We start from the raw sequence: 19657 nt of genomic DNA, 5'->3' as shown, positions 1-19657 counted from the left end.
ATTCTTTGAAATTATTATGCTGATCGATAGAACCACGCATACCAGTAGAGATTTTTCGTCTTTCCGTATAACATAATCAATATGCATCCACTCCAATTGAAGAATAATTCTTTCTTTCCATATTTTATAATTATCGCCCTTAAGTTCGGGAATGTTGCATTTCATATCAATAAACTCGCAGGTTGCATAACTGCATAAAAATATAATATGCTTATTATTTTTAAAATTTTGAGGTAATATCATGTTTTACCGATTCAATTCATGTCTTTAAAAATCTAGTGACATAAAATTTGTCCGTGGGCTAAAATTTTAATTCAATAAGATTTTTCTGTAACTTTATGATAAAACTATCGAAATGTATTTTTCCTTAACTCCTGTGGGTAAATTAAGAAAAATATAATTTTAATATTTTAACCTAATTAGTTATATAAATATGACAAAAATCCATGTTGGGTAAAATTTATTGTGTTTATATAATTAATTGCAATTGATGTCCATTATGTAATATAAATCCATTTAATGCATAATTTTTCACAATTGAGGATGTTGTGGTTAATTATTCCTCAATTATTTAAAATTATACGGTTCACTGGACAAAATTTTGGCTTTACTTAATGCTTTATATAATAATTATTTATTAACGCAATCAACACTTCCCAAAATTGCTACCAAAAAAGATAGGTATGGCTAAGGCCCTTTAAATACCTAACTCCTATACAGAACAACGTTCATCAAAGAGACCAGTGGCTAGTCAAGGCAGTTTAAACCGATCTACGAAGAACTCACCCAGATCATGTTTTCTCATGTCACCTTATAATTATTATTCACTTTAATTATCCACATTTATGTGAATTTTTATAAGCCAAAACTTTCATTAAATAACTTTATATTCATACACTACTACAATCCATAGTCGTAGCCATTTAAAAACTGTTGTAACTGAGGGTGTTGTTGAAAATCCGTTCAATGACAACGGTTTTTATCCGTTGTGGTAGATCAAATTTGCGACGGGTATGAATTAAACTGTCGCTAATTCAAAATTAGCGACATTTACATAAACTGTCGCTAGTTCAAATCAGCGACGGTTTTGTAAATCGTCGCTAATTTAAAATTAGTGACGGGTAGCAATCACGATCGTCGCTAATTTTAGCGACGGTCATCTGTCAAGATTTCCGTCGCTAATTTGTTTCGAAAAATAAAAAAAATACTTTTAATAATTTAATAAATCTAAAAAAAACTAATAATCCAAACTAAAATCGTGTAAAAGGAAAAAATTTAAGTGTTGTGAAGTAGTAAAATCGTGTAAAATAGAAAAATTTTAAGTGTTATAAAGTGGTTAGAAAAATTTTACGTGTTGTGTGAAAGTGATAAAATTGTGTACGGGGAAAAAAAATTTTAAGTGTTGTGTGAAGTGATGAAATGGTGTAAGAGTGAAAAATTTTTAAGTGTTATGAAGTGGTGAAAAGAGGCCAAGTGCTTCTTACTTCGATCCCTAGCGTATTATGATTTTCTTACCTCATAGCTGGTGTTTTCTCATATCCTATAGTCTCGAGACCAGCCATAATTCCATCAGATCCCAATGCGACCCAATTTACGGTCCAGTCAAATCAAGGATTGATTTTTTTTTCAGTTCTTAAGTAATTCCAAAAAAAAAAAAAATTAATAATAAAAAAACTCATAATAAAATACCATATAATTTTAAAAATAAGAACAAATTATTGGACTTAAATAATTACTTAATCAAATTAATCGTGAAAAAATTAAGCAAAATAATGTTTAAAAATTTATATCATATCTAAAATATTTTTACGCAAAATTTCTTTATTCTGATCGTCATTTAATTAGATTTATTTGATTATTTAATATAAAACATCAACTTGATGTATTAATTATGGAAGGAATAAAAGTATAACATTTTTGCATGGAAATCATATATATTATCGTCCACATGAAAAGAAAATATTAATTCTAAAATGGTACAATATAACCAAACAACCAGAACTCAAATTACACTGAATCCTAAATGTTGCTAATTAATTCCATACAACCAAGCCAAGCCTGCAACCGCGATAATCAACCGAGTAAATCCCACGCTGGGGATCAAGATACCCACTGCAGACAACCAAAAATGAATAACATATACATGCATGCAAAAATAAAATAAACAAATCAACTAAATATTCATGTCGTGTTGGACATTGCTGATGTGTTCGAAGCCGGAAGCACTCCAATGAAATATAACTAAAAGTGAAAATAAGGACTAATTTTTTTTGCACTAAAACTCTAACGTGAAATTTTTTTAAGACTGAAATTAGAAAACAGAAAAGTTAATTACATGAATAAAATTGTAATGTTTCCGGCAGAAAAATAATAATACCACAGCATGAAGTATGTTTGATACCGAAACATAAAAATTGAACCCAAAATATGATATCGTATTGCCGTATGAAGGGGTATGTAGAGTCTAACCATGGCTCGTGCGACCAAACAGATCAACTGCTGGCAAATGGCTTGGAAAATTTGATGTGTTGGTAAAGTTGAAAGCAAAGCTTGAACAACCAGCTCCAAACGAACCTAAGATCGTAAAATAAAAGAATCAGTATAATTATATATCAACAAACCTTTTTTTTTTTTTAAACTCAACAGAATACAGTTTGGGAAATGTAAACTTTGTGGAAAAAATAAATGAAACTCGTACCCTTTCAAAATATAAAAATTCTGAGACAAGATATAGGTCTCAGAAAGAAAAGGAATAAATACAGAATTGAGACTGTATTGTTTTTATCGAAAAATCCGCGTGAAATAAGAAATATTGCAACAAAAACGATCCATCTGATCTAGATTGAATCCGCCTCATTATTAATGAAATCATTTTGATGAGAAATGCACTTACAATCTCTGAAGCATGGAAAAATGGTGGAATTGAGCAGATTGTAGTAGCCCTCTTCACATTCACAGCTGTGCGTAAATGGAGTGGTCTGATTGCAGTAACCTCCCCCACAATTAGTCCAGAAGCAGGCTACAACCAAGAAATCCAATAAACTTTATATCACTATCGTATATATATATTTTATTCGATGGATTCGAAATCATGGGAAAGTTGTAAAATTGTTATTACAGTCGAAGATGGATAGATTAGCTTGTCTTTCTCTTTGTGTGTCGTCCAAATCCGGTGTAGGAGTATCCTCGCAGGCGTAGTTGATTGTGCCTGTTGAACACAAAGGATATATTATATATATCTATCTCAAAATGATAATTTTGAAATAATATAAAGTAAAATTGTTTTTTTGGTAATGATGTTTGTCTATTTCTGATTTGAAATAAATATAGTGCTGATGCGATGTTGAAGTGTGTAGTGTCACATCTGCACTCTCGATGAAGAAAGGTGGAAATTGCCAAAAATAGGAAGATGCGAGACTAAAATTGAAATATGATAACATAGATGATCAAGATCGTAAAGCTACAAAATTAAATAACCAAAAATGCATTTTTCCCTAACTTTAATGCTTGTGTATAAGTAATTAATATTTTCTTGTAAACTTTTGAAAGATTTTATATACTCATAGATTAAAAAAAATGTGGTAAAATGTTATAAATATGCCAATACTTGTGATTTAATACCTAGTATTTTAAAATCAATATATGAAATAATTTATTTTCAAATATAATCTAGAATAAATTAAACAAAATAACTAGAAAAAAATCTCACAATTGGGGATAACACAAGGCAAGAACTTCAAGAAGCTACCATCTTCATCATAACGAGCTTGTCTCCAACCATCTTCGCAGTCACACTCGTAACCAAAAGTACTGTTATCTGTGACAGAACAAAAACCTCGCCCACACACGTTGCCTTGGCAAGGATCCCCCCCTATACTCAACAATGAACATATAAATTCCACAAGTTTGCCCCAATAATCATATAATCTGTGCTACATTATGATCAACAAGAGATGTAAAATAATCATCTTGGTATTATAGTGAAAAATATAATAAAAGGGAAAATTGTTTTTTCGTCATCTATACTTGACGTCTTGCGATTTTTTGGTCTGTTATGTTATCAAGATTATATATTTGTCATGTAACTTTAATTTCATTTTGTTATACTGAACACATTAGCGTCACGTAGAAAAAAGACTAAAATTCTAATTAATTATCGAAAGATATTATTAAAAAACCAGCGGATTTTTTTAACATAATCGCTATGATATATATACAAAAAAAAAAATCTAACACCTAAAATAGTTAAACAAAGAAACCGATTATAAACAAACAACCAACATGTTCACGTGATTATAACTCGTCGAAAGTTGGATATGCACTCTCTATGTATATATATATATATATATATATATATATATATACATCTTTTTGTTTGAAATTGAAAATATAACTTCTTAAAAGACTTATGGATTTCGAAAAAACTTAATATACAAACCGAAGAGAGGAGGCAGCGTGGGGATGTAGTCAAAAGGAGCCGCAGTGGCAACGTAGAACTGAATAACAATAGTAAGTATTGCAAGAAAAGAAGATTCACAAAGTGTAACCATGATGATGTTGGTGTGTAAAAAAGGATGAAGTTGGAAAATATTGAAATGGAGATTTATAAAACAGTACTGGTCGAAGGAAAGGGTATGGGGGAGTCAAAATGCTATTATGGATGTTGTTGGGGGAGTTGAGGGAAAGTGCCCATCATTTTACACAATTGTGGTATAGCATGGGCCCTCCGCCATTCATATGCCGCCAAGTCTATTTTTAATTATTTATATTTATATTTATATTTATATTTATATTTATATCATCCACCTTTCGTTTTATGAGGGAAAAAATATCATAAAATAAAAACTTAAATACAAAATTATAAATATTTCTCTAATATAATATGCTAATTCAAAAATTTACTGTTTGAAAATTAATACATTTTTGGTTTTAGAAAAAGATTACATTTAAAATTTTTAATTCAGGGATCCAATTATTTAAATACTTTATTGTTATAATATTCATTAAATTTTATAGTTAATTTTTTGAATAAAATTTTATGCCATCATTTTTTATTTAATATTTGTATTTGAAGATATTTCATAAATGATAGTGTATTCTGAAAATGTTAGATTAAAGATTTGAAGGGAAAAAAAACTGCTGATCATGAGCATTTGAATTTCCATTTCTTGTCGCACAACGTTCATCACTCATTTTTTAAAGAAAATATTTTTTCGATATAAATTGGAAACCGTGAAATTTAAATCTTTAAAATTTCCAAAGCAAATCCGGCTTTTCAATTTTATATGTGGAGTAATTCTTTTTTCTCGAATTCCATCTTTTGCATTTGCTTAATTCAATGTTTTCAATACTATTAATTATTATGTATATGTATTAAAATTATGGGTTTTTTGTTTGTAGATCATCACATTTAGAGTGATTAATTAAAGGTTCTTTGTTTTTTTATTGGTTTCTATCAAGATTTTAAGGCATGCTACGAGATGTCAACCAAGCTGGATCATAATTGATAACACACAAATAAAATGATTAAATCTGAAAAAATTATTAGTTCTATTGAGATTAACTCCAATGTTTATGAAACATTATAAATTCTATAACTGAACGGGTTCCAAAAAGTTCTTATGTACTGACATTCGAATGTTAGAGTAGATGTCCAGCATGTCAATTTTTGGATTGAGCTTTAATCGACTCTCATGTAAAAATAATATTTATTTTAATAGAATTTTATGGTTTTATCCAATTATAGTATTTATCTGTATTCTCATACAAGCTGTATATATAAAGTCATTGAATATACTATAGATAACATGAGATATGTCTCTCAACATAAGATCATGAAACTCATTAGGAAGTGTATCATATATTCTAAACAGGTTCTTAGTCGATTCAGCCGCCTAAAATAAGAATAAAGATCGCTTGAGCTTAAGACTAACATTTGTTATGAAAATTTCATGTTTTATCGGTAAGGGCATTAAGATATTCATTCATATAGATGAGTGATTATTCGATGATTTATTGAACAACCTTTCATCGAACTGTCCAAGTGGTTATCATTTTTCGAGTGAAATAGTCCGCTATTATAGTTATACATCATTAGTCCTCTGACCCGGAAGAACTTAGAGGTTCTACGTACTAGCATGCACTTTAATCCGTTTATCGACTCTATTGAGGATCATCGGTCGACAAGGTTTTCAATGTATTATAGTTGGGGATTCACGGCTCACCTACGAGTGAAGATATCTTATGTGATCTGATGAGTTAATAGTGCAAGGAATCTCTGGCAAAAGTAAGACATGTGCATTTTGGAAGGTGTTTCCTCAATTGCCCGTACTGTGTCACTGTAAGACTCAAAGATATATTCCATCGTTATCGAATTCATTTGCAACTCTCGATATACCAATGGTTACAAGTTCGATCGAGGTATAAGAATTGAAGGGACCGTACTGTATGTTAGACATAACTTAAGGTTATTGCAGACACTATCAATGATACCTAATGGATCATGGGGTGATGTCATTAGACCTTATTACCATGGTCTAATTGTGTAATCAGACTTGAGTTCTGACGTGCTTGATCAAAGGGTTGATGAAAAGAATGAGACTAATTAGGGTAAGCCCGAATAAGAATAAATGTTATTCTGAATAACATGAAATCGTGAACTCATGGCTAGTTGTATCGCTCAACCATTGAAGATCACATAAGTATTAGATTATGTGTTCTCGTTGATATAATCAAGTTCAAGGAGTTGAATTTGGCGATTGTAGTTTAATGAAAATCAAACAAATTGCTTAAAAAAGAGTTTATAAATTGATTTCATTTAATGGAATGTGTGTAAGTTAGCTTAACAGCTAATTAAATGACGAGAGTGGAACTATATGTTTTAGTTAATGAGTTAACAAAACTGACAGCTATTAAAAATGAATCAGTGGAAAATTTTCTTTCGAAATTTTCATTTTTCATTATATGAACGAGATTTATGCCCTCGACACATCGACGTTGTCTGATCGTCAATGGAGTTATAATGAGGTCGCAATTATTTATTTAGGACATTTAGAATTTACTAATTTAAAAATGATGTTATTAATGGTGGCTACTAAGAGCAATAAACACTCTAGAAAAATCTAAAATAGATTAATTAATTAATTGAGTAATTAAATAAAAGTTATTTAAAGTATATATTTTTGCGTGTATATTGATATATGAATTTATATATATTGTATTACAAAAGCATAATGATTTGACTATGCGTGGTATTTTCAAGTATAGAAATTGCATACATGAGAAATTTTGAATAATGAAATTATTGTATCCTAATTGAAGTAGGATTTTTTATTAAATCAAGAATTAAAACATATAAATATTTCATTAAGGATTAAAATAAATTACATAATTTTTCTTTCATCTCTCTCCTGTCACCCCATATTTTGGAGAACGAAATTTTGGCCATCACTCTTCCATCGCGCTGCGGCAACACCGTCAGATTTTCTAAAATTCTGGCGATCCAATCTCGACGTAAACTTCTTTTAGATCTCTAGTACGATCTATACGAGAATAAACTTTCTGATCATACTCTTGATTTGACGATCGAAGAAGGAGAAAGATCTGTTCGTAATGATTTACAAGAAGAGTTATTACCTCTTAAAACCGGTACTCCACCATTGAATGCAAGTGTTACACCTTGTGCAATTTTGTAATGTATCAAAATGCACGAGGATAAATTTGGTACTAAATAAAAAGCGTATCATAACACCAAGTTGTTTGCCTCTATTAGATCTAATTTTAATATATAGGATATAAGATCAAAACATGAATTTAGACGACTTTTACTTTAAGATTTGTTGTCTTTTAAAATTTCTTTTTCTATCTAATTGAATTTATTGTATGTGTTGATTTTATACTATAATTATGTTTAGGTGGTCAAACATTTTAAATTGTTGGAAAATGTTGTTGCGTAGAACTTGTGTAGAAAGGGGGGCCACATACAATTTGGACACTACAATTATTCTTTCTTTCAAAACTACAATTTTCCCCGTGTAATTAGCATAAAATTTTTACTCATAAAATATTACTATAAGATTTTTAAACTTTTTAAACTTTGTAAAAGATAAAATTAAATTAATAGTAGAGAAAAAGATAATATATTATAGATTTTCTTAATAAATGTAACGGAAAAATTGTTTTTTTAACTGATATAAAAAAGTTTCAATATAAATATTGAAAATTTTAAAAAGAAAAGGTACAAAAGGATATATTTTTCATTTGTATCAGGTGTATTTAGTAAAAACAGGTGTTCAGAGTATAAAAATATATGATCTTTATTTTTTTTACACTTCATTTCACTTGACTGAAAACCTAAATCATGATTTTGTACTCAATTTAAGTCGTTTGAAACCATAGATATATAAATCAATATGTTCATTTAATATTTTTGTACCTGAAATTTCTTAAATTAGTACCCCAAAAATTTAAGGTAGGTGTTTATAATAACAAATTTATTTCAATTTTATGCTCAAAATATTTTTTTATCAGTTTTGAAACAATTGGTAATTAAATATCATATTTTAGTTTAATTTTTTTTTTTACTGATTTTCATCAATGAAAAGACGATTGGGTTCAGAGTGTACATAATTTTTTTTATATGGATGGGGAAGTTCATAGTCATTTTTTCTTAGAAAGGGTGTTAGAATTGAGACCGAGTTTAGAAAAAGGGATTAATAATGGTTTGTGAGATAACATCGAACTACTTGACCTCGTCAAATTTTCAGTTTGACTTTATTTAAGTTCCAATTTGACATTTTGCAACTACAAATTTGAATAAATATGTTAAAAACATCACAACAATTTTTGTTATTATCAAAATCAAGATTGCTACCGTTTCCACAACCCAACAAAAAAACCGACCCCAAACCCAGAATTTTTTTAAAAAAATACACTTATTTTTATATGATCGAATTGGCTGCTGAAACTAATAATTGTCCAACTATCGAAATGTGATGGTTGAACTATTGTACAATTTAAAATATTTGAGTTGTAACGTTATTACAAACTATAAGTTTTAGTAAAGATGGCAGTGGTTAATATCATAATTAATATAAGAGTCATAATCTCTCATATTAGATGAAAATTGTTGGAAAGCAATAGTTGCTCCGTTGAATAAAATAAAAAAATCTCCTATCATAATTGGGCTACGCAAGAGTTGGTTTGGCCCAACAAAACCTATAATGGAAAGTGATTTCATCGGTCCGACCAACTCGTACAATAAAATTTTGTTAAATCTATTTAATTATTTGTTTAAAAAAATTTCTTGTTATTATATTTTTTTTTAGTTTAACTAACTTTTATATGAAAATTTCAAATATTATATTGATATTAAAAATTGAAAAATTTAACTTTTCATAAGACTTTTATGATAATTAATTAAAGCAATTATTTAATTAATATAATTTTTGAAAATTTTAAAATTTATGATATTTTATGAGAAATTTTATTTTTTAGATAAAGTGTGATGATTTCTTCTTTTAACCGGACCGGTTCCAGTTCTAGTTATCTCGTGGAATCGATTCCGGTTCTCATAAACCAACTCTGATCTGATCTTAACAGGACGGTTCTGGTTCTCCAACCATAATCTCACGTTCTCATGTGTTTCCTTCCAATCATCGCTCAAGCCAATGGGCTATACAAAAATATTATCAAAGAAACGAGGCTCCATATGCTATGATTGATTAACCAATGATTCAACAATGTGTGTGTACTTCTCACATATTTATCTTCAATAAAATCGACTCGAGCATTACAGATTCACATTGACTCATACTATCATGTAATTTAACTCATACCATATAATTCAAGTAATTCTACAAATGACATTCTGAAATCACATCAAACAAATGTTACTTCCCGTATGTTACTCGATCATAACATATCTTATATTTTTTAAGGCGGTTGGAGGACAACTGATACGGTGCTAACAATTATATCTTTTTTAAGATATGAAAACTACATACAAATATCAGGTATGCCTGATAACTAGCATATAAGGTGAAACACATCAAGTATTCTTGTAAGTCTCGAGGAGTAACTATCAAATAAAATTTAATATTAGCAAAGAAATTATAAGGCAAGAATATTTGTACACACAGACAATAGCTAATTGATCTCTTGAATTACAAAAATTGCAACTCTTGCAAAACTTGCTGGTACACCAAGCAAAACAAACTAGAATCTGGTTCTTCAAAAAGTGACAACACTACTATACAATACACAAAAAATCAAGCCAACTTCCATAACTATAAGGAGAATCGAATCATTTCCTCGATCAATCGGCTAAAAACAGATCATCTCACTGATTAGAGGTGAGACAAGGGAACGAAGGAATGGACTGAAGGACCAGCTTTCGACTACTCCTGAAACCAGGAGAAGACAGGTGTACACTGTGAGGAGACAAAACTCTCTTCCGGTTGGGAGATACTGATTTGATACAAGGAATAGGCGATGATCCTTCTTGAAGAAACTCGGGAATGTCATCTTCTTTAACCATTTGAAGTCGCTTATCTAAGCGTGATGGAATTTGAAAGAAGTTTGGTCTCTGGAGTATTTGACTGGCGTAAAAGCTAGATGAGGAGCTGTTATAAGGGAAAGATGATGCAGGTGTTTTCTTGTTTGATAAATATGGAAGTTGAACTGATTGCCTGGAATTTTATGTAAAGAATGTGGAGTTTATATAGAGTAATAGTATTATAGATAAGGGTAGCCAATATAGTGAGTTGAGTGTTTATGTACCTTACTGCCTGTAAAGGCGTTGGAGGTGTGTAACCCAAGTTTTGCTCGAGGTCGGTCTTCTGCAGACTTCTGCCGAGCACACTTTTCTCGATGAGGTTTGTTTCATCTTCTTCAGAATCAGCTTCCATGGTTGATAAACAAGGTCCTGATTTTGAAGTAACAAATGTTTCAAAGTGATAATAACTTTATTTTGGGGAGATCAAAGTTATAATTCTAAATAGGACATGAATGCCTGTTCTATCATTTTTTTAGTATTCGGAATCGGGGAGTCTCTCTAGACTCAAAGACCAAATAAATGGCGTCATTCAGGAGACCAAAACACAGCTGTTGCTTACACCGAATTTGAGAAACCCTCTAACCGTGAATCCACCCCGTGGTCTTATGTACACCACAAAGTTAAGACGGAGCACTTGTTGTTGCACAAAGACTATGGCAGATAGTAACAATACGTTTCATATGTTTTAAACTCAACTGAAGTGTTTTGTCTCGATTATTATGATGTATATGAGACGTAGAACAATTGCTGATCACATGAAAGCAAACATACCAAAGTAAAATATTAGTGCACTTACCGTCCTTTATACCAAACGTGTTTTTACAACGTTCACATCTGCAATTAATGGAGCATCCAACCCCACCCTAACAAAGTTTCATCGTGTCTCAGTACAAAGTAAAGAAAGATACGTAAAGTATTGATCAAATGTGCATAAAACGTAAATTACCTGATAGCATTCACAATATTTCTTGAGGCAACCTGATTTTTTGCAATTGCATCCTCTTTTATGTCTGGCTGAAGCAGGACTTTTGCTCAGGTCTTCCTGTAATGAACAGTTGGACAAAATATGGCAAGGCATCAAATCACCTAGCGAGAAAGATCGAGATGTGCAAAATTTATCAACTAACCCATGATTCGGGCAGAGAATTTGAGGCCTTGATCACCTTGGGAGCAAAAGCAAGGGGGTTTCTTGTTTCAATCTGCTTTCGGGTTGTAAGGACAGTGTCTATATGGACAGGTTTGTTGAAGCAATCTATACATGCACATGGCTCCATGCAGAAAATGCCAGCAGCAAAGCATTCACAGTACCTGTGTCGAGAAGATGAATTAAATAAAAATATTGTGAAAACAGAGAAATACTTGATTGCAAAAGGTTTGCCGTTGGAAGAAATGGAGAATATTTCAAAAACTTACAGTTTTAAGCATTTTGACTTCTTGCAGTTACATCTTTTGCAGGCTTCACCATCTCCTGGTCTTTCAGACCTACACCTGAGAATTTATTTCATGTTGTGGACAATCCGAGAAACAAAATTATCTGAATTTGTGAAAATCTACCAAGAAAAACTTGATATTTTCAAAAAACACAAAATCTCAACTATAGCTCGAATGATTCGCTATGCCAGACAATATTCTAAAAACACGTAAATGAACAAACAAGCACGCATACCTTTTCCTCTTAGGACTATTTTGATTGATCTCTTTAGCTGCCACATATCCAGATACCTGGCCATCATCTTCCATAGGCAAAACACCATTTTCGAGAGTATTACTTTCCCGTTTCAATGAGGCAAAATCCGATGTATAAGTTTGAAATTCTTGATCAGCAACCGAGGAATTAAAATCGACAGAAAAGCAAGATCCAATCAGTAATCTCCGAGAATTAGAAGCTTCATTCTCGTCAATTTTGGAGTCCTTTTGAGCTGCTGCAAGACCATTTAGGTGCAGGCCCGTGTTACTTAAAATGCACCCTGAAGACTCGTTTTCCATATTAATTGATACCAATTGTTGGTCACTTAAGAAAGTACTGCCAGCTGATTGTTGCAACATGGAAGAATCAGAACCACCATTGTCGTCCAAATGGTTCATTTGACTTTCTGACGCCCCAAAAATGAGACAGCGTCTTCTCATTCCTTGGTAAGAAACGGAAATCTGCTATAAGAATAGGTAAAAGAAATTACATTCTAAAGAGAATATCTTAAATCTTCATGAAACATGGGTAGGAACATCACATGTCTTATATTGAAGGGAAAACATAGTTAAATACATCATTTACAATGGCCAAGCAACATCAGATGCTTGGAAATGGACCTTCAGAATTGAAACTCATGATACCAGAATCAAAAATTAGTAGAACTAATTTTGAGTCAAAGTTCAAGCACTTAATTCTTTTACCTCGTTATCCTTCTTTTCATTCGAATCGTTCCTCGACGAAGTAAATATATCATGGGGCTCAGTTAATTCCAAAACCTCAATTTCTTTATCAGGCAAAGTAGCCATATTCTCTGCTTCACTTCCTTCTCTGAACATTGCTCCTAGATCAGTTGGTTTATTGTGTAACAATTTATGGTTTGGTGATTCAAATTTTAAAAGATGGGGATCATCAAACATCATATTCTCCCAACCACAAGATATGACTTCTTTATTTTGTTCTGTTTGGCGTATCCTCGCAAGATTCACTTCATTTTCACATAAATCCATTCGAGAAGGCTTCTGTATGAATGGGAAAAGTGTTGGTGAATTTGTAGAGCACTCTTCCATTTGTTCGACTTTAATATCACAACTAGGACTGCTGCACTTATAATCAAAACTATGTGCAAATTCGGCACCAATCTTTGATATATCATAAGATGGATCATCATCAATTTCACCAAGAAATAGCCTGGAATCCGGATTTTCTTCTTGTTCAACCAATTTCTCAGAAGTATTCTCAGCCATCCTGTTTGTTAGAACTGTGCTCCCATCATCAGAAGAAAACTCAAACTTTGATGAATCTGAAAGCTGACGCCTGGAAACAAGGAAATGTTTAAACAAGATAGGCTTGCCAGGGACATGATACCAAAGGAGAAAATATGTAATATTATAATCAATAGGACAAATTACCATCGAAGAAATCTAGATCTCGAGAGTGAACCAACATGAGGGGAAGTAAAAATGGACGGAAGAGACGTAAAAGTAAACGGATTGATCGTCTGAGTCATATGTATGGACTTAACTGGCTTGATAGGCGAAAGACTGTTGAGAAAATCGAAAATGGGAGACTCCTGCATGCAATATGGAGGTCGGATCATTGCCAAAAAATTGTACCAGACAAAACCATATTGAAAGGCCATTAATAAATACATCTCTTTTAATTTGCATTCTTACAACGAATGAAACAACAAAAGCAAGAATATGTTGACAGGAATACATGCAAATCTGGAGAAGACATATTTAATCGAATATCACTGTGATTGATGAAGCCAGGAAATCGATTTCTTAAATCTTCTAAGCGCCTTAATTATGGACAGTTGAGAGATGTACAAGAATGTGGAATAAGAAATTTAATAATAAGGATCATAAAACAGATCAATCTAACACCAGGGAACATAACCAGTTTGCTAAAATATGTCAAGAAAGCTAAAACATTGCAATAAATCAGACCAGATTCTCCAAACATATGGAGAAAGCAAACATTATAATTACCTAAAATCCCTATTGCCCAACACCAAGAACTAATGAAAAACACTGCCCAAACAAAATTTAAAAAATCCGATTCATCATAAACTATGCCTGAAAAACATGTAAAAAGAAAGGACTTTCACCAAGCATATGAATTTATTTCTCATAATACTCTTCCATAAGCCAAAATTTGAAAATATGACCAACCAAGATAACATTGCTACACTTATATTGAAACTCAAATCACACAAACTAACCGCACAAACAAATAAATAAAAAACCATATCGACATAATCTTGGTAACATGCATAACTGACCAAAGACCAAAGAACACCATATTTCCAGGAACAGAAAACAAAAACCTGCAACAAAAATTACCCAAACCCCACTTCAGAATTCCCGAATTCAACCAAAGGACAAACCCATCAGCAAAAATGAACCATACGTTCATACCAACAAAAAAAGCAATCTTTAAGGCCCAAAAGAAAAATCAAACCTCATATTTGGTATAGCAATTCTTATTCCTCTCTGGAGTGTCCATCGGTATTAACACCCTTCTCCCCTTCACGCTCACTCTGTTCTATGTTCACTATTTCTCAGGTCTCACCACCATGCTCCCAGTTCTTCTGTATATATATACCATGTATGTGTTACTGTGTATTGTATATATCTATGTCTATCCCTTTTTTAAGGCCCTGTGTTTAGTTCGCTTCATACCCACACAAAATTAATGCAATAGTCCCTCGCAAAACAGAAAGAAACAAAAAGGGTCAGATCGAAGAGGATTACATTCAAGAAGAAGCGGGAAACATGCTGAAGAGTGCAGTAACTCTGTAATATCGTAACAGAATTTTTATCGAGAAATGCACGGACACGGGGAGAAATCCTCTACTAGAATTCTGTTATATATCTTGATATATTTTAATCAAACAAATATCGTTTACGAAAGTTATTAAAAATTAAATTTATTAAATATAATGTATGAACAAAAGATAATTTATCATTAGTTAAACATTTGATTCATCTATTTTTTAAAAAACAAATCAACCATAAATTATATCACACGTACGAAAAATGATTAAAATATTGATGATTTTTTTAATTAAAAAAATAGATGAATTGAATGTTTTTGTATGTGACTTATTCTATTTTATTCATGCATGATGTTTAGTGCATTCCAAACGAAACTTATTTGAACAAAGTATTAACACGATTTGGAACACTAAATGTAGCATAAAATTTCGTCCCAAGACCCCACCTGATTACCACACACACATTCTACACACTAGTAAAAGATGCACACATGTTGCATAATTTATTATTATTTTTAATTTGATCAAATAATAATAAAAAATTTACAAGAAAGTATTTTCAATTTAGAAGAATTGTTTGATTTAAAAGTGAAGTTTTGTTTAGATTTTTTTCTATGCAAAATATGAAGTGACTTGGTGAGGTTTTTAGTAGCATAAAAAAGATAATTATATAATTAAATATTTTGATATCTACAGATCTCACATGTAATAATGTAGTATAGATAATTCAGAAATTTTAGTTAAACCGCGATGAAAAGAATGAGATAATATAGCATATATATGGTAAAAACTTGTTTGAGACGGTCTCACGGGTCGTATTTTGTGAGACGGATCTCTTATTTAGGTCATCCATGAAAAATATTATTTTTATGCTAAAAATATTACTTTTTATTGTGAATATCGGTAGGGTTGGTCCGTCTCACAAGAGACCTACTCCATATATATAATCTCTCTAATCTTTTGAGCGAATTTTGTATTCGACTCAGTTAAATACAAAAGAATTGTTATAAACTAAATGAGAAGAAAAAATATTTTAATTATAACTAAGAACTTTACAAATAGGCATAGCAATAAAATATGATTGAGATATTGGTCTTAACAAAAAATCTATTATCATAACATTCTATATTTAACAATAATCAAGTTATTGCACCGACACTAACAAATTTTTCCTTTTATTTCATTACTTAAAATATATTTTATATTGTTTCAAAAAAAAATATGAAAAAAAAATGCAATATCACTCTACAATGTTAGTCTTTTATATTACCAAATTTCAGTTTTAATATGTTATTTTTAATTTTTTATTTTTTTTACCTGTTACTGATGTAGTATCGATGTGACGCTGATATGATATCGATATGATTGTAATATAAGTAATGTCACGTCAGTATTAATGAGAAAAAATAAATAAATTTCCAAAATCAATTGAAACATACCATACTAATATCCAAATTTGACAATATGAGAAACCAATATCGCAAAGAGACATACATATATAATCAAATTTACTTTTCCCATAACATAATTATCTAACTTTAAAATATTTCATCATGATATTATCTTTTACATAAAAATTACTTAATACCAAAAAAAATATCGAACTCGAGAAATTAATTTAGGCTCATAACATCTTAAAAGAATTACCAATCATTTTTATAAAGAATCCTTTAAGATTTGGTGTGTGTCATGGACTAGCATTAAATTGGTCACATATTTATGCAAATTTTAGAGAACCTCCAACCCAATACTTGTGAAGGTTCGCTCGAAACTCAACTACATTAATAAATGACAACTTCAATTAATTTAATATGGCCAAAATTTCCATAAATAATATGAATCCCCCCACACCTAATTTAGGCAACCAACATAAATCCTATAACTTACACACACATAATTTCTTCAATGCATCATCCCATGTCTCGTGAACTCCTTACATAATTNAATTAATTTCGGACACCATTTATCATGCTTCATGCATTAAGCAATTTTGATGTGATGAAATTAATCTATAATTTACATGAAGAACGTGAACAGATTTCTTGAAATTGTTGTGGTATTTATGGATGCGGATCATATTTTATCTGCTGCGACAATTAGGGTTCAATGTGAGAGATATATCGATCGACACTTGATACATATCATTATATGGCTTATAAAGATTAATGACAAAAACTCCGATGAGATGGATATCGGATACGACCATTGCATGTATGGAATGAGTCGACCTGTCTCATGGATATAAATTTATGAGACCGTCTATCTCACGATAGACCTATTCTAATTTTTTTTTTGTTAAGTAATTTTTTTTATGTAAAAATTCAAGAGATTATATTAAAATGAAAACTATATAGATTATTTTTTTGATAGTTTTTTTTAAAAAAATTATGGTGTTTCGTAATAAATTTTGGATGATGAGCGATATACTCATTAATTTAAAAATAAACTTCATTTGGATAAAGATTGAGATAATTTTATATGATAGTGAATTTATAATAATGAAATTTTTCTTCGATATCTAATATTAATTCCCACTAAAATTAATTAGCATATATGTGCATACTTAATAATAATAGTATTGATAATATAGTAACGAGATAGTGTGTATATTTGTGTCGGTTTTACAATCTTACTCATGCAAGTATCACTTGCACGGCTAGAATCTTGGCATATGTCATTTTTAGACACATTTCAAGATCCTACTCGAGCATTTGATGTTGAGTTCGAGCAGAATCTTGAAATTTGTCAAAAAAAACGATACATGTTTTTTAAACATGTCAAGATCTTGACGTGTAAGTAGTTTTTGTATAGGTATGATCGAACAAACCGTCAAAATTGATCCGATCATGAAGAAACAAGATTCAAGTGTACCTGTGTATTAAGATGTTTGAGTTGCATATATCACCACAATTTCACTTGACATTTATCGTAATAATAAACGGCTTAGGTAACACTGCCTGCATTGTCATTCATGCCTTTGGTAATATGCAACGAAATCAGAATCTAACTCGATGGAACCAATGGGCTTTATGCACTAAAAGGCCCAAAAAAGAAAACTATTAAAAATTAAAGGAACAAAGTGTAGAAAAAGAAAAAGCAAAGTCAAAGGAGGTAATTTTGTAATTTATCTATAAAATAACATATCTTATCCACTTTCAAGAATATTTTAAATTTCTAAACATATTTATTTATCTTTTCCTGTATTATAAAATTTTTAGACGTTATACAAATTACATTTGGTTTCTTGGTGTAAACACTTTTTAAATACAAAAAATACCTCAAAAAATTACTAAAACACTCAATTTTTATTTTATAAAAAAGTATCATAAATGTTAAGATAAAATTAGAATATAAGTTTTGATTATCACAAACTAAAATGATTTAATTTGTTCAAAATTAATTAATGCAGATATTTGAACAAAACTGAACTGAAAAAGATTATCGATAATTCACCTCAAGCGATTCACCCATTAAGCTGACCAAGTGCAGTTAAACTATGCTAATACAAGATGAAATGGACAGACACGAATAGACAATTCGAACTATCCAACTTAACCGATCTTACGCACATCTATAGTAGTTCAATTCAGTTGTTCAATTCTGAATAAAGTTGTTTGCATTATTCTATAACAGAACAATCAGTTTGCAAACTGATCTAACAACATTCTATAAAGATAATAGACAATTATCTCCAAGTATATTTCTAAGTTATAAATCAGGACAATACAAAAGATCTGTTGGTTACCCCTTTCAGCTAATGTTCAATAAATTTGAATTAATTGTTACTATTTCCAGAAACACGGCAAGGAAACGGCGCACCCTCTGCACAACTGTCGGCTACCCAATAAATCTATGAGTACTGTATATATTTATTGAAATTGGGGACCAACACTAATAAAAAGAGATGCATGAATTGAAGAAGACTACTGATTCATCGATTATCATCGACATTCCTCGAATTCTCAGTATCTCTCCAAACAGGTTTACTTTAAGTTGATTTGTACACACACAAAGTTCCATCAGATCAATTAAGAATCATATTGTGCACACTTTGTCTCTCAAAAGATTTTTTCTGAACAGATTGAGTTAAGAGAATAGTTTCTAGGAGTTTTAGCTCAAAGGGTTTGTGAACCAAGCTGAAGTGAGTTTGTACTAAGGGTTGTACAAATCAAATCTTTTAGTGGAATCTTTCTGGAAACAGAATAAGGGAAGACGTAGAAGCTTAGTCTTAGCATTTCCATAAACAAATCATCGCCTTTATTTATTTTCAGATATCTTATGTGCATAATATGTTCTTATCTGAAACGATATGATGCACTTTAATATATCACATGTACTTGGTACTTTAAACTATTTCCACACTTAGTATTTTAGTATCTCATTTTATTTTGTTTGATTGTAATATTAACTTGAGTTGTTAACACGATTGAAATTTTGCATTATTTGTCATATTTGCTTAACAATTTATTTACCTCCCTTCTAAAGTGTTACTTTAGATCCTAACAAGTGGTATCAGATAAGTTTTATTTCGATCTCTAAATATCTGGTATACTCGCATGGCTTCCTTTAACTAAATATCTATGTTTTCAACAGAATATGATGACTGAAAAATTCGAATACATGCAAATCTATC

The 19657-nt window shown here is 30.7% G+C and overlaps 2 protein-coding genes across 7 annotated transcripts; both read right to left on the bottom strand.

Moving 5' to 3' along the window:
• Positions 1 to 1891: 1891 nt before the first annotated feature.
• On the bottom strand, positions 1892 to 4623 carry LOC140962102 (uncharacterized). The gene is made up of 6 exons (XM_073420966.1): positions 4439 to 4623; positions 3710 to 3871; positions 3119 to 3208; positions 2894 to 3019; positions 2470 to 2574; positions 1892 to 2112 (listed from the first exon to the last, which is right to left on the bottom strand). The coding sequence occupies exons 1-6, from the start codon at positions 4548 to 4550 to the stop codon at positions 2030 to 2032; spliced, it is 678 nt and encodes a 225-aa protein (XP_073277067.1). The 5' UTR covers positions 4551 to 4623; the 3' UTR covers positions 1892 to 2029.
• Positions 4624 to 10124: 5501 nt separating this feature from the next.
• Positions 10125 to 15084, bottom strand: LOC140960752 (protein tesmin/TSO1-like CXC 2). Of its 6 annotated transcripts, none has more exons than XM_073419007.1 (10): positions 14709 to 15084; positions 13655 to 13815; positions 12947 to 13559; positions 12222 to 12706; positions 11969 to 12043; positions 11683 to 11863; positions 11502 to 11597; positions 11352 to 11418; positions 10780 to 10924; positions 10125 to 10688 (listed from the first exon to the last, which is right to left on the bottom strand). In XM_073419007.1, exons 1-10 carry the CDS (start codon positions 14751 to 14753, stop codon positions 10340 to 10342), a joined length of 2217 nt encoding a protein of 738 aa, XP_073275108.1. In that variant the 5' UTR covers positions 14754 to 15084; the 3' UTR covers positions 10125 to 10339. The 6 variants fall into 6 exon arrangements, with proteins under 6 accessions (XP_073275108.1, XP_073275113.1, XP_073275112.1 ...); XM_073419012.1 differs by having other exon boundaries at positions 10125 to 10622; XM_073419011.1 differs by having other exon boundaries at positions 11719 to 11863.
• Between the last annotated feature and the right edge of the window lie 4573 nt (positions 15085 to 19657).

This window comes from Primulina huaijiensis, chromosome 16 (genome assembly GCF_012295235.1).
Source record: "Primulina huaijiensis isolate GDHJ02 chromosome 16, ASM1229523v2, whole genome shotgun sequence".
NCBI classification, from domain to species: domain Eukaryota; kingdom Viridiplantae; phylum Streptophyta; class Magnoliopsida; order Lamiales; family Gesneriaceae; genus Primulina; species Primulina huaijiensis.
Note: the sequence above shows the minus strand (reverse complement) of the source record. Positions and strands in the feature narration are given on the sequence as shown.